Genomic DNA, 14,795 nt, shown 5'->3' on the forward strand with positions numbered 1-14,795 from the left:
CGGAGCCAGCCTCCACCCGTGATATCCACAAACCTGCAACACTTCCTGTCTGCAAACTGCTCCCTCTGCTGAATTTCCGTGACAGGTTCCCCTGACCCTACCCTCTCACATCTCTAGATGGCCTGATCTCCATCCTTGATCAAGACGTAGCATTTGAAAAAAATCTTCTGGCGCCCCTCTCTTAACCTCTCCCACCTCCAGCTTCAGGCAATCACTGATCACGTTTGTTTCTACAATTCTGCCTTTTTCAGAATGCCATCTAAAGAAAATCATTTGTATGTAGCCTTGGCTTCTTCCATTTAGGAAAATGTGCTGGAGAGTCATCTATAAAGTTGAGTGGTAGGGCTTCCCTAGTGGCTCAGTGATAAAGAATCTGCCTGCCAAAGCAGGAGACACAGGTTCGATCCCTGATCCAGGAAGATCTCACATGCTGCAGAGCAGCTAAGCCTGTGTGCCACAACTGCCGAAGCCTGGGAGCCCTAGAGCCTGTGCATGGCAACAAGAGAGGCCATCTCAATGAGAAGTCCCCGCTTGCCATGCTGGAGAAAAAGCCAGCACAGCAACAAAGACCCAGCACAGCAGTAAATACATTTTTTAAATTATTTTTTTTTAAGTTGCGTGTAGAAGGAACATTAGCCTGAGACAACTTCATTTAAGCTAGTTTTCAAGGTTTAATAGAGGTGACCTAAAAGAATTAATTAAAAAAAAAAAGAGGTGAGATAGCAATACCAGTTTTTGATTATTCCAAGGAGAAATGCCTAAAAATTTGCAAGTGTCGGTGATGTTACAGTAGCTACTTAGATTGTAGAGTATGGGTGGGGGGCAAGAAAGTCTGTTCTACTACCACTAAAAATCACCTAAATGCAAGATAAAATACAAGCACATCCATTCAAATGTGTACCCATAGCTGAACCAAGAAGACATTACGTGAAATCTCCAGGGGCCAAGAATGGAAAACACAGAGTGATAAGTAAGTGTTACAGTTGGAACTGCCCTGGAGGTGTTCCTAAAACAGGAACATGGAGCGATCAGGGGTCAGGAAACAAGACTTTGGGCCTGAGAAAGTTGGAAGGGTGTAGGAATTGAGATTCCCCACAGAGAGTCAAGGCCCTCAAAGCACTTCAGTCAGTAATGGGCTTGCTTAAAAAAAAAAGAAATCTACTTCCAGCAAAGAGAGACTGCAAGGACAGTTGTTTGTGTTGGCCTTGGCTCTGACTGGGGATGAAAAAGACTCCCCTGAGAATTCTACACATTTAGGTTTGAGTTTACATAACTCACTTGGTCTTGGAAGCCAGCAGAAAGAACTTGGAGTTCCTAGATGTTGAGAGAGCTCCAGGGCTCCTGGCAGAAGCATAAATCCATATAAAGAAACATATTCTCAACCCAGACACCTCAGGAGTCCCATGGATTATCAAAGCCAAGCATGAGCTGAAAATCCAGAATTATAAAACATGAAAAAGTCATTGTGAGTGATGCTCAGTAGCAAAAGCAACAAAACTGGACTCCTCCACCTCACCCAGAACTTCAGATATTGGAAATTATCATAGAACATAACTATATTTAAAATATGCTTCTCTGTCCATGGGGTTCTCCAGATAAGAATACTGGAGTGGGTTGCCATTCCCTTCTCCAGGGGATCTTCTCAATCCAGGGTTCGAACCTGGGTCTGCTGCACTGAAGGCGATTCTTAACCCTCTGAGCCACCATGGAAGCCCAAAAAAGTAAAAGGTCACATTAAAAACTTGAACAGGAAACCATTCAAGTTGAAAATGCAAATTTGTCAGAGATTTAAAAAGAATTTATAAGAACAAAATGACTAGGGAAAACAGCATATTAGATGCCCCTGATTAGAGTTAGTTGAGCTGGAAGATGGCTCTGAAGTCATTACCCAGAATGGAGAACAGAGGGACTAACAGATGGAAAATATGAAAGAATAAGTGAAGACATGGAAAATTTAATAAGATGGCATTACATTGGTGTTATTAATACAAAATTAGGGAAGAGAGAGAATTGAGCTAAGGCAATATTCGAGAAGTAATGACTGAGATCTTCTTCCAGAATTGATGAAAGACATGAAACCTCAAATTCAGGAAACACTGTGAATACCAACCAGGTTAAATCAAAAGAACCCCATGCATCACACCTACAGAACTCTGAGCAGGAAGAGAAGAGCTAACAGGCATCAAGAGAAACCTGTCTAATGATATCTTCTGAGTTAAGGGAAAATGCTTTAAACCTAGAATTATACCATCAGGCAACCATTATCCTGTATGGAAACAAAACAGAGAATTTGCCACCAACCTCTTTAGTTATAGTACTTCTAAAGTTTGTATTTCAGATACAAAAAAGTTACCTGGAAAGGAATGTCTAAAACATGAAAGGAAAGCTGATTAAATAAGTGATAAACACAGGTAAACTTTAATAATAATAAACAAAACAGTGTTTAGTGTGTGTCCTTCTGTAGAAGGTAGAAATAAAATATTCAACAGTATAGCATGAAAGATGGGACTAGTGTCGTCAGTATTCAAGTGTTCCTATTTGTTGTTGTTGTTGTTTGGCAGGAGGGTAAAGAGAAGGTGTCACTTTGAAATGCAAGTATTTAGAAAGTTAAGAAGCCCCACACACTTGGAGAACTAAGGGTGGAGTTAGATAGTGTGGAAGCTTTTATGATGCACTTGATGGTATTAAAAACACTAAGCCAGCTTACCCTAAAGAGAACTCCAGTGGCTGTAGATTGGGCAATTCTGTGATGTTCTTGGTCACATATTTATTTTCTGGAGTGCAGTGGAGATTCTTGCTAGGAACATAGCATGACCTCTAAACAGACAAGTGAACTATAGAAATTCATTATTCTTTCACCAAGAACATCCATCGGAGGGCTTAACTAGGACCTGGGAGGATTGAGTTAAAACCAGGAGAGCAAGTTACAAGAGCTCTGACCCAAGAAAGAGAAAAGCAGATATTGTGTATTAACACACATATATGGAATCTAGAAAACATGCTGCTGATGAATCTATTTGCAGGGCAGGAATAGAGACACTGACACAGAGAACGGACTTGTGGTCATAGCGGCAGAAAGACAGAGTGGGACGAGTTGAGAGAGCATGTCCCACCCTCTCCTTCCCGCGCTGTGACCACAAGTCCGTTCCCTATGTCAGTGTCTCTATTCCTGCCCTGCAAATAAGAACCTGCCTGCCAGTGCACGCAGACATAAGAGACACCGGTTTGATCCCTGGGTCGGGAAGATCCCCTGGAGGAGGGCATGGCATCCCACTCCAGTATTCTTGCCTGGAGAATCCCATGGACAGAGGAGCCTGGCTGGCGATGGTCTATAGGGTTGCGAAGAGTCGGACACAACTGAAGTGACCTAGCACACACACATGTATCTAGCTAGTGGAAAGTTGCTGTGTAGCACAGGGAACTCAGCCTGGTGCTCTGTGATAACCGAGATGGGTGGGATGGCGTGGGAGGTTCAAGAGGGAGGAAACATATGGATACCTACGGCTGATTCATGTTGATGTAAGTCAGGAACCAGCACAACATTGTAAAGCAAGTATCCTCCGATTATAAATATGTAAATTGTTTTAAAAATTTAAAAAAAAAGAGTCTGACTTAGGTGAGCTAAACTTGGGGAACTTCCTCTCTGTTGCCTCATTACCAGATCACAGATTTGCTAGGGCTTGCCAGGAAGATCGTTTCACTTCCCATTACTCCCAGCCTCATACACAAAACACTGAGAATTTCAAATTTAGTATATTGAAGTAGATGTTCATTTCCTTCCATCATCCTTTGCATCACTTCTGTATTCTATATGCAAAATTTTTATCTTCTTATAATCCCACTGAGTGTTTTTTTTAACCTAAATTAATGTGGCTCAAATGAAGTGACCACCTCTTGTGAAGTCATATACAGCATAATCCATCTAGTGTGACTTTAACAAATGTATAGAGGAACTTAAAAAGTGTGGTGTTAGCACACGGTAAGAACATGTGAAGCAGCTTACAGTACTGCTTTTTTTTTTTTTTTTGGCAGTACTGCTTTTGTGGAGAAAAGTCATCAAGTTTTTGGTTGGCTGAAGAATGGTGATGCGCTGCCATTTAGCTAGACTGTGGAAGACTGGTTACGTCTTGTAAAATGAAGTTTCCTGGGACTGCCCTGGTAGTCCAGTGGTTAAGACTCTGTGCTTCCAATGCAGGGTGCAAAGGTTCAGTCCTCGGTCAGGGAAATAAGATCCCACACCCTGTGTGGTGTGGCCAAAAAAAAAATGAAGTTTCCTAAAGAATTAGCAGCGTGTTACAGGTCTGGGCAGAGCTCTGATGTTTGTTGTCTTAGCAGAAATTGAAAGTGTGTTAGTTGCTCAGTCATGTCCGACTCTTCGCAACTCCATGGGCTGTAGCCCGCCAGGTCCTCTGTCCATGAGACTTCCAGGACAAGAATATTGGAGTGGGTTGCCATGCCTTCCTCCAAGGGATCTTCCCGATCCAGGCACCAAACCCAGCTCCCCCACATTGCAGGCAGATTCTTTACTGTCTGAGCCACCAGGGAAGCCCCATTAATTGAAAGCAGAGTGAAATATGAAGATGCAGTAAAATTTCTGAGACAAAAGTGGAACCAAGATTTTAAAAACAAGCACCTTTTGTATATGGGGAAGTATTGTTCTAAAATCCAGCTGCACTTCATAGATACTAGCAGTCTTAGACCCTACTGTTGTAGGTAGTAAAGCCGGACTCCTCTATGTCTTAATTTCCTTGAAACTGAAACTTTAGACTGGACCCAATTTATTGTATGTATTAGTCAACGTGTAGATTTGGTGAATGATAAGCCTAATGAAGCTTTCATACGAGCATTGACAAGCATTTTTATCAGGCCTCAAGCTTAGCAGAATTGCAGCCTGTGTTTGGATTACGATCAACTTGTTTGAAAACTTAGCAAAAAGTTTTTGCTGTTCATTATTTAAAGCATGCTTCTCATTTTGATCAATTGACCTTTCCTGAAACCATGCAGTATTGGGTCATAAATCTTCAAATCTATTCCCATTCCAGAATCTTATCAATACATAAGAATTTTAGAGCGACTAGGTGCTGAAATACCCAGCACGATACTTGTATGTTTTTAATATCATGCAGAATTAACATCCCAGGAACTGCCCTCTGTGGTTTATCCCTTCAGTCATTCCAGACGTTGATAGGAGGGCCTGTATGGCTACTTGCCTGCTCTTTTATGTCTGTATCTGCCATATTTAAAACAGTATATGTCAGATTTGTGTAACCACAGATTTTGTTGGCCTTTGATCAAATTTTATGTTGATTTTTTAATTTGTTGTTGTTGTCCAGTTGCTAAGTCCTGTCTGACTCAGCAGCCCCATGCCCGGAGCCTACCAGGCTCCCCTGTCCTTTTGGTTAATCCAGGAGCTAGCAAATTCATGTGCTTTGAGTCAATAATGCTATCTAACCATCTCATCTTCTGTCTGCCCCCTTCTCCTTTTGCCTTCAATTTCCCAGCATCAGGGTTTTAATATCTTTCTATAAATTTCATTTTGTGTTGTTATGAAAAGCTCCATTTTGAAAATCACAAATCTCTGGTTGTAAAGTTCAGGTAAAGTCCACATTGTATATAGCTACATATCTTTAATCTCTCCAGACAAAAATGTCTTGAAATTAATTTATGTTTGCACTTCAGGGTCCACCTTAAAAGAGAAGTCCTAAAAAAAGACTAGGAGTGAGCTATTGAGTATTTTTGGCAAAACACTGTGTTTGTCTCATGTAGGACATATGAAATATGACCATTAGTTTAGTCAATATTTTTTTAAAGGTAGACATGATCTGTTGTTTTAGCTAAAATAATTCTAAATCAAAATTTCTGAAAATCCTTTAATTTTTTTCCAGTATTTATTGGAAATTGTTTGCCTACAATTGTTAGAGAGTGTAAATTTTTTTACTTCTTTCTGTCTTACTTACAAAAGGAGAAATTTGTTTCTGCTGACAAATTGAGCAAACGTCTAACATTTTATATTCCTGTTGGGGTGTATAACTTAATATTTGTACACTTGATAATTTGTCTTATGTAATTGGTAAAATGGTGCTATGTATGTTCAATCTTACATATACTGTCTGGGTTGTGTGATTATAGTTCTTTGGAGAAATAATTTGTCTCAATACAAATTATGAAACTTACTGCTTGACTCTAAACATTGAAATAAATATATTGAAATGCAAAAAGTAAAGGAAAGAGGAACTAGTAAACACATGGAAATGGAATGTATAACTTCTAAAATAGAAGATGGAAAATGTTGAATTTTAAAACTCAATCCAAAGAAGGTAGGGGAAGAGTGAAAAGATAAAAGCAGGACGAAATAGGATGCAAGATTAAAATAGTAGCAGTAATTCTAAATATATCAGTTATGTAATCATGAAATATAAATGGACTAAATTTTCTTCTTAGAAGACAGGGATTATTTAATTGGATAAACCCAGCTATGAAATGTTTATGAGAGACACCTTAAAATTACAGGTGTGAAATAATAAAAGAGGGTGACAAAAGGTATACCAGGCAAATACTAAACAAACAAAAAAGCTGAGGTCATTACATTAATAAGAAAAAAAGAATGTTAGCTCAGAAAAGTTTATTAAAGATAGAGAAGGTCATCATAAAAGGATTAAAAACTGAATATACCAGGAAGAGATAACAGTGCTAGAGAACTAAGCTTTTAATTACCCAACTTTACAATATATAAAACGAAATTTGGCTCTCATCACTATGGGTGACTGAAAACAACCACAGTCATTCTAACATCCTGATAAAGTGAACTTAATGCTTGGGATAAAACTTCCGAATAAGATTTCCCAGAAGTATCCTATCTCAGATTATTTAAATGGACTCACGAAGGGGTTCTGGTGATGATGAAGACTGTGACGTGGAAAGAGCATGTGGGGAGTTGGAGTAGAAACAGTCATTTGTTGTTTCTGGCCGCGCTGGGTCTTCACTGCTGCGCCGGCTTTTCTCTCGTTGCAGCGAGCGGGGGCAGCTCTAGTTGTGGGGCCTGGGCTTTTTCTTGCAGTGGCGTCTTATTTGCAGAGCACAAACTCCAGGCCCACGGCTTTCAGCAGCTGTGGCTCGTGGGCTCGGCAGTTGCAACTTCTGGGCTCTAGAGCACCATCTCGGTAGTTGTGGCAAACTGGCTTAGCTGCTCCATGGCATGTGAGATCTTCCTGGACCAGGGATCCAACCCATGTCTCCTGCGTTGGCAGGATTCTTTGCCTCTGAGCCACCACGGAAGCCCCAAAAGTGGTTCCTGAAATACAATAGAGCAAACTTTCCAAATTAAAATTTTATACAATAATTCAAATATTTGTGCATAAACTGAAGAGCACAAATAAGCATTTTATTATTTTATTGACTTTATTAACAAGCTTGGTCTATTTTGGGAAGGGGAAATGTCTTCTTGATTAATTCCCTATATTCAGGTGTATATACAGTAAATCTAAATATCATAAATATTAATTTATCATATTTATCGTAAATATTATTTATACATTTACATTAAATCTAGATATTTATCATTCTTCAAAATAGTGAAACCATGCTACAAGGATGATTCATGGCCTGTTGCAGCTGGAAGGATGGCAGACGTAATGTGGTTCATCTCTCTTGCAGTAGAGTCAGGCCTAACACTCACATCTACTCTCAGTCTGGCTCTGTTGTGCTTTATCAAAACTGTATAAAATTGATACCAATATGTTATTCATCATGAGTACACATAAACTGTACATTCAATGTAAGTGAAGTTTTTAACCTTGAAGTCTACCTATCTCAAAGTTTGCATATGATGTTTAGCAACATATTAATGAAATTTTTTTACTAGCGAGATAGTCTTAGTAAGAGGAAAAAATGACTTGGATGGTCCTGGACCCTATTAAAAGAAAGAGAAAAAGCACAGAGAATTTTAAGAATGCCTCCTTTTCCTTTAGACAGGTTTCTCTTTGCCAGGTAGAAATTTAAAACCAATACACTGATCAGTTTTTTAAAAACATCCCTTGCAACAGCCAAACACTGAACCCCCATCAGTGAGACCTGCACTTACAAAGATCTAGAGATAAGGTCTCTTAGACTGGATCTTTGTGTACTGTAATATTTTTCTTTGCCTTCCTCCTTTTCTCTTCCTCTTCCCAAACTCATGACCTCTTTTCCTCTTCCTCACCCCTAATCCATCCTCCCCACCCACACACCATTAATAATTTTAAATCTGCACTAAAGAGATGCCTGAGGAGGGGAAGGGAGAGAAGTTTTGGTCATTGGGGAAAAATATTTATTGGTTAATTGCATTTTCTGTAGTGTCAGGGCTTTAGAAAGAATACCGACAAGCAGATGCAGCTTTTCTTCACATTCTTTTGGCCGTCTCAGAGCCGCTGTACTTCACTGCATCTTACTGCACAGACTCTGGAATCTGTGGGTAAAAGCCTTTAGAAATGATCTGAGAGTTTTGGTACATACAAGCCACTTTAGAGTCAACTGGTTCTAGGTGGATTCGAATCCTTTCAACCTGCTAATTGGGCAACTTATTACCTTCTCTGACTTCCACTTAACTCCCCATGATGTTAAGATGGAAACAAGAGTTATCTTGCCAAACAGTAAATATGAGAGTTTGTGAAAAGTGCCTAAGAAAGTGCTTGACACATGTTGAACAACTCGTAAGTGGTAGTCATTGTTAAGAAGAGTTTAACTGTCATCTTTAGGTTAACTCTCTGGGTTTGACTGCTCTGAGAAGTGAAAAAGAGATTCCATGAAAAACAAGGCTGGGCTGGGCAGTGTGGTCTGCTACTCATTTGAAAGTTGTACCACATGGAAGATTTTACTCTTCTGTTTTTTTGGTAATCTTGAGACACATATTTTCTATCTACTGTTGTTTTAAAGGTCATCTTGAATTGATTCAGTCCCATATGGTTTAAGCTCATCCCCTTTGTTAACCTGCACACTAATATTGCGATTGTTAATGTTTGAAAGGGCACTTATTCCAATAGTTTTTCATTCAATGTAAGAAAATGTAAATTCTTTGAGGAAAAGTAACTTTAGTAACCAGAGAATTTAACAGAAGATTTATTTTAATTCTCCTGGTTATTTTTTTTTTTCAGTGGGTTTTGTCATACATTGATATGAATCAGCCATGGATTTACATGTATTCCCAATCCCGATCCCCCCTCCCACCTCCCTCTCCACCCGATTCCTCTGGGTCTTCCCAGTGCACCAGGCCCGAGCACTTGTCTCATGCATCCCACCTGGGCTGGTGATCTGTTTCACCATAGATAGTATACATGCTGTTCTTTTGAAATATCCCACCCTCACATTCTCCCACAAAGTTCAAAAGTCTGTTCTGTATTTCTGTGTCTCTTTTTCTGTTTTGCATATAGGGTTATCGTTATCACCTTTCTAAATTCCATATATATGTGTTAGTATGCTGTAATGTTCTTTATCTTTCTGGCTTACTTCACTCTGTATAATGGGCTCCAGCTTCATCCATCTCATTAGGACTGGTTCAAATGAATTCTTTTTAATGGCTGAGTAATATTCCATGGTGTATATGTACCACAGCTTCCTTATCCATTCATCTGCTGATGGGCATCTAGGTTGCTTCCATGTCCTGGCTATTATAAACAGTGCTGTGATGAACATTGGGGTGCACGTGTCTCTTTCAGATCTGGTTTCCTCAGTGTGTATGCCCAGAAGTGGGATTGCTGGGTCATATGGCAGTTCTATTTCCAGTTTTTTAAGAAATCTCCACACTGTTTTCCATAGTGGCTGTACTAGTTTGCATTCCCACCAACAGTGTAAGAGGGTTCCCTTTTCTCCACACCCTCTCCAGCATTTATTGCTTGTAGACTTTTGGATAGCAGCCATCCTGACTGGCGTGTAATGGTACCTCATTGTGGTTTTGATTTGCATTTCTCTAATAATGAGTGATGTTGAGCATCTTTTCATGTGTTTGTTAGCCATCTGTATGTCTTCTTTGGAGAAATGTCTGTTTAGTTCTTTGGCCCATTTTTTGATTGGGTCATTTATTTTTCTGGAATTGAGCTTCAGGAGTTGCTTGTATATTTTTGAGATTAATCCTTTGTCTGTTTCTTCATTTGCTATTATTTTCTCCCAATCTGAGGGCTGTCTTTTCACCTTACTTATAGTTTCCTTTGTAGTGCAAAAGCTTTTAAGTTTCATTAGGTCCCATTTGTTTAGTTTTGCTTTTATTTCCAATATTCTGGGAGGTGGGTCATAGAGGATCTTGCTGTGATTTATGTCGGAGAGTGTTTTGCCTATGTTCTCCTCTAGGAGTTTTATAGTTTCTGGTCTTACATTTAGATCTTTAATCCATTTTGAGTTTATTTTTGTGTATGGTGTTAGAAAGTGTTCTAGTTTCATTCTTTTACAAGTGGTTGACCAGTTTTCCCAGCACCACTTGTTAAAGAGGTTGTCTTTTTTCCATTGTATATCCTTGCCTCCTTTGTCAAAGATAAGGTGTCCATAGGTTCGTGGATTTATCTCTGGGCTTTCTATTCTGTTCCATTGATCTATATTTCTGTCTTTGTGCCAGTACCATACTGTCTTGATGACTGTGGCTTTGTAGTAGAGTCTGAAGTCAGGCAGGTTGATTCCTCCAGTTCCATTCTTCTTTCTCAAGATTATTTTGGCTATTCGAGGTTTTTTGTATTTCCATACAAATTGTGAAATTCTTTGGTCTAGTTCTGTGAAAAATACCGTTGGTAGCTTGATAGGGATTGCATTGAATCTATAGACTGCTTTTGGTAGAATAGCCATTTTGACAATATTGATTCTTCCAATCCATGAACACGGTATGTTTCTCCATCTGTTTGTGTCCTCTTTGATTTCTTTCATCAGTGTTTTATAGTTTTCTATGTATAGGTCCTTTGTTTCTTTAGGTAGATATACTCCTAAGTATTTTATTCTTTTTGTTGCAATGGTGAATGGTATTGTTTCCTTAATTTCTCTTTCTGTTTTTTCATTGTTAGTATATAGGAATGCAAGGGATTTCTGTGTGTTAATTTTATATCCTGCAACTTTACTATATTCATTGATTAGCTCTAGTAACTTTCTGGTAGAGTCTTTAGGGTTTTCTATGTAGAGGATCATGTCATCTGCAAACAGTGAGAGTTTCACTTCTTCTTTTCCTATCTGGATTCCTTTTACTTCTTTTTCTGCTCTGATTGCTGTGGCCAAAACTTCCAACACTATGTTGAATAGTAGTGGTGAGAGTGGGCACCCTTGTCTTGTTCCTGATTTCAGGGGAAATGCTTTCAATTTTTCACCATTGAGGGTGATGCTTGCTGTGGGTTTGTCATATATAGCTTTTATTATGTTGAGGTATGTTCCTTCTATTCCTTCTTTTTGGAGAGTTTTAATCATAAATGAGTGTTGAATTTTGTCAAAGGCTTTCTCTGCATCTATTGAGATAATCATATGGTTTTTATCTTTCAATTTGTTAATGTGGTGTATTACATTGATTGATTTGTGGATATTAAAGAATCCTTGCATTCCTGGGATAAAGCCCACTTGGTCATGGTGTATGATTTTTTTAATATGTTGTTGGATTCTGTTTGCTAGAATTTTGTTAAGATTTTGCATCATGTTGATCTATGTTCATCAGTGATATTGGCCTGTAGTTTTCTTTTTTTGTGGCATCTTTGTCTGGTTTTGGAATTAGGGTGATGGTGGCCTCATAGAATGAGTTTGGAAGCTTACCTTCATCTGCAATTTTCTGGAAGAGGTTGAGTAAGATAGGTGTTAGCTCTTCTCTAAATTTTTGGTAGAATTCAGCTGTGAAGCCATCTGGTCCTGGGCTTTTGTTTGCTGGAAGATTTTTGATTACAGTTTCGATTTCCTTGCTTGTGATGGGTCTGTTAAGATCTTCTATTTCTTCCTGGTTCAGTTTTGGAAAGTTATACTTTTCTAAGAATTTGTCCATTTCATCCAAGTTGTCCATTTTATTGGCATAGAGCTGCTGGTAGTAGTCTCTTATGATCCTTTGTATTTCAGTGTTGTCTGTTGTGATCTCTCCATTTTCATTTCTAATTTTGTTAATTTGGTTCTTCTCTCTTTGTTTCTTAATGAGTCTTGCTAATGGTTTGTCAATTTTGTTTATTTTTTCAAAAAACCAGCTTTTAGCTTTGTTGATTTTTGCTATGGTCTCTTTAGTTTCTTTGCATTTATTTCTGCCCTGATTTTTAAGATTCTTTCCTTCTGCTAACTCTGGGGTTCTCATTTCTTCCTTCTCTAGTTGCTTTAGGTGTAGAGTTAGGTTATTTATCTGGTTTTTTCTTGTTTCTTGATGTAAGCCTGTAATGCTATGAACCTTCCCCTTAGCACTGCTTTTAACAGTGTCCCATAGGTTTTGGGTTGTTGTGTTTTCATTTTCATTCATTTCTATACATATTTTGATTTCTTTTTTGATTTCTTCTATGATTTGTTGGTTATTCAGAAGCGTGTTATTTAGCCTCCATATGTTTGAATTTTTAACAATTTTTTTCCTGTAATTGAGATCTAATCTTACTGCACTGTGGTCAGAAAAGATGACTGGAATGATTTCAATTTTTTTGAATTTTCCAAGACCAGATTTATGGCCCAGGATGTGATCTATTCTGGAGAAGGTTCCGTGTGCACTTGAGAAAAAGGTGAAGTTGATTGTTTTGGGGTGAAATGTCCTATAGATATCAATTAGGTCTAGCTGGTCCATTGTGTCATTTAAGGTTTGTGTTTCCTTGTTAATTTTCTGTTTAGTTGATCTATCCATAGCTGTGAGTGGGGTATTAAAGTCTCCCACTATTATTGTGTTACTATTAATTTCCTCTTTCATACTCGTTAGCGTTTGCCGTACATATTGCGGTGCTCCTATGTTGGGTGCATATATATTTATAATTGTTATATCTTCTTCTTTGATTGATCCTTTGATCATTATGTTATTATATTAATTTCCTTGTAAATATCTCCAGATGTGTATGCAGTACATACATCCTCTGAACAAATTCTGGCTACTATTTGATAAATTATGTTCTGAAATTTTCTACCTAGGGACCTAATTCTATCTTGGAAACATCAGCCCTCGGCTCATAGTAGAAATCTGTTAGATCAATGAGGATACGAAGAGTAAAACCTGGTTTAGAGTAACAGATACTTTAAGAACTACTATGAGTCTGCTTCTTTTACTTTCAACGGCCAATTTAACTTGTTTTCTTGTCTGGGAATAAATAAGCCCAGAAAAATTAGGTGAGCCTCATGTCTCAATCCTAAAGGAAATCAACCCTGAATATTCATTGGAAGGACTGATGCTGAAGCCGAAACTCCAATACTTTGGCGACCTGATGCCAAGAGTTGACTTGCTGGACAAGACCCTGGTGCTGGGAAAGACTGAGGGCAGGAGGAGAAGCAGGAGACAGAGGATGAGATGGTTGCATGGCATCACTGACTCAATGGACGTAAGATGAGCAAGCTCCAGGAGATAGTGAAGAACAGGGAAGCCTGGCATGCTGCAGTCCATAGGGTCCAAAGAGTCAGACACAACTTAGCAACTAAACAACAGCATGCCTTACTTGGACTTTCTATTTGTTCTGATTTCTCCCTTTTTTGCTTGTGTTTTCAGGCTCAGCTATGTGAATCATGCAGAAGATCTGGCCTCCAAGCTCCTCCAGTGTTCCCCAAAGAACAGACTATCAGCTCAGGCTGCCTTGAGCCACGAGTATTTCAGTGACCTACCCCCGCGGCTATGGGAACTGACTGACAGTGAGTGTGACAAGTTTGAAACATCTAATTGAAGCCGGGGCATGATTTTAGCATCTGTGTGTAACAGACATGCAGAGGGGTTCACATGTTTGTGCTTCTGTAATATTATGTGTGTTTATGTTAATATATGCATTATATGTATATGTGTGTATGTGTGTGTATATATGCAAAGAGAAAGAGATGGAATGGGGGAAGGGAGGGAGTGTGCATATATATTTAGCAGAATCCTGCCATTCAATTGTGAGCTTACCAGACACAGGAAGAAAATGGATTCCTTATTTTGCTATCTCTGCTCTGCAGTCAGCAGCTGCATGTCTTTGTATTTGATTATGTGTGTGTCCAAAAAAATGATCTGAGCAGTCATAAAGGAGAAGGAAAATATGATTTACATATTTAGTACTTTATACGTACAGTACTTTTTAACTGGCTGCAGAACACAGAGTAGAAATGATTCATTTCTGTTTGATTCTCAGAGACTATCTTGGTTGTAACAATAACCTTAAAAAGGGCTGCTATGTAGTGAGCTGACGAACAGAGTTGGCAATTGGCTAATGCACTGAATTGACATGTAAGAACTGAAGACATGTAATTCATTTTAACTACAAATGCTCTTGGTATTCATACAGAGTTCTTCTCTGGGTCTTTTAAAACAAAACACATTCCTGGGTGGGTTTTTGTTTTGTTTTTACAAGTGTTCATATTTACACAGCCTTTTCCAATTACATTTTAAATATTTGGGGGAGGATTTATGACTGGGAGGATCTCATCTTTCTTCCAAAGTGTGAAACAAAATTCTTGTGAAATTTTGCAAAATGCTGTTGCAGTAAGAACACTTTTGTTCAGCGGTGATACAGTCTTTCCAAATACCAGTGAGAAGTATTTCTTCTCATGCTCTTTTCTTATTGCCTTAAAAACTCATATACTGCATATACGAATGGATATTTATAATGTCATTATTAGTCCTTGAAGATGCATCGCTTACCATGGACATGGGCTTCCCAGGTAGCACTGGTGGT

General features: G+C 38.7%; 1 protein-coding gene across 1 annotated transcript in view; it reads left to right on the forward strand.

Annotated features, from left to right (window-relative positions):
• CDK14 (cyclin dependent kinase 14) overlaps positions 1–14,795 on the forward strand; it is a 660,346-nt gene that overhangs the window by 539,688 nt on the left and 105,863 nt on the right. The window contains exon 13 of the mRNA XM_043462555.1: positions 13,640–13,779. Within this exon, the coding sequence (XP_043318490.1) occupies positions 13,640–13,779 (140 nt within the window). The remainder of the gene's footprint in view (positions 1–13,639; positions 13,780–14,795) is intronic.

Source organism: Cervus canadensis, chromosome 3 (assembly GCF_019320065.1).
Source record: "Cervus canadensis isolate Bull #8, Minnesota chromosome 3, ASM1932006v1, whole genome shotgun sequence".
Taxonomy (NCBI): Eukaryota; Metazoa; Chordata; class Mammalia; order Artiodactyla; family Cervidae; genus Cervus; species Cervus canadensis.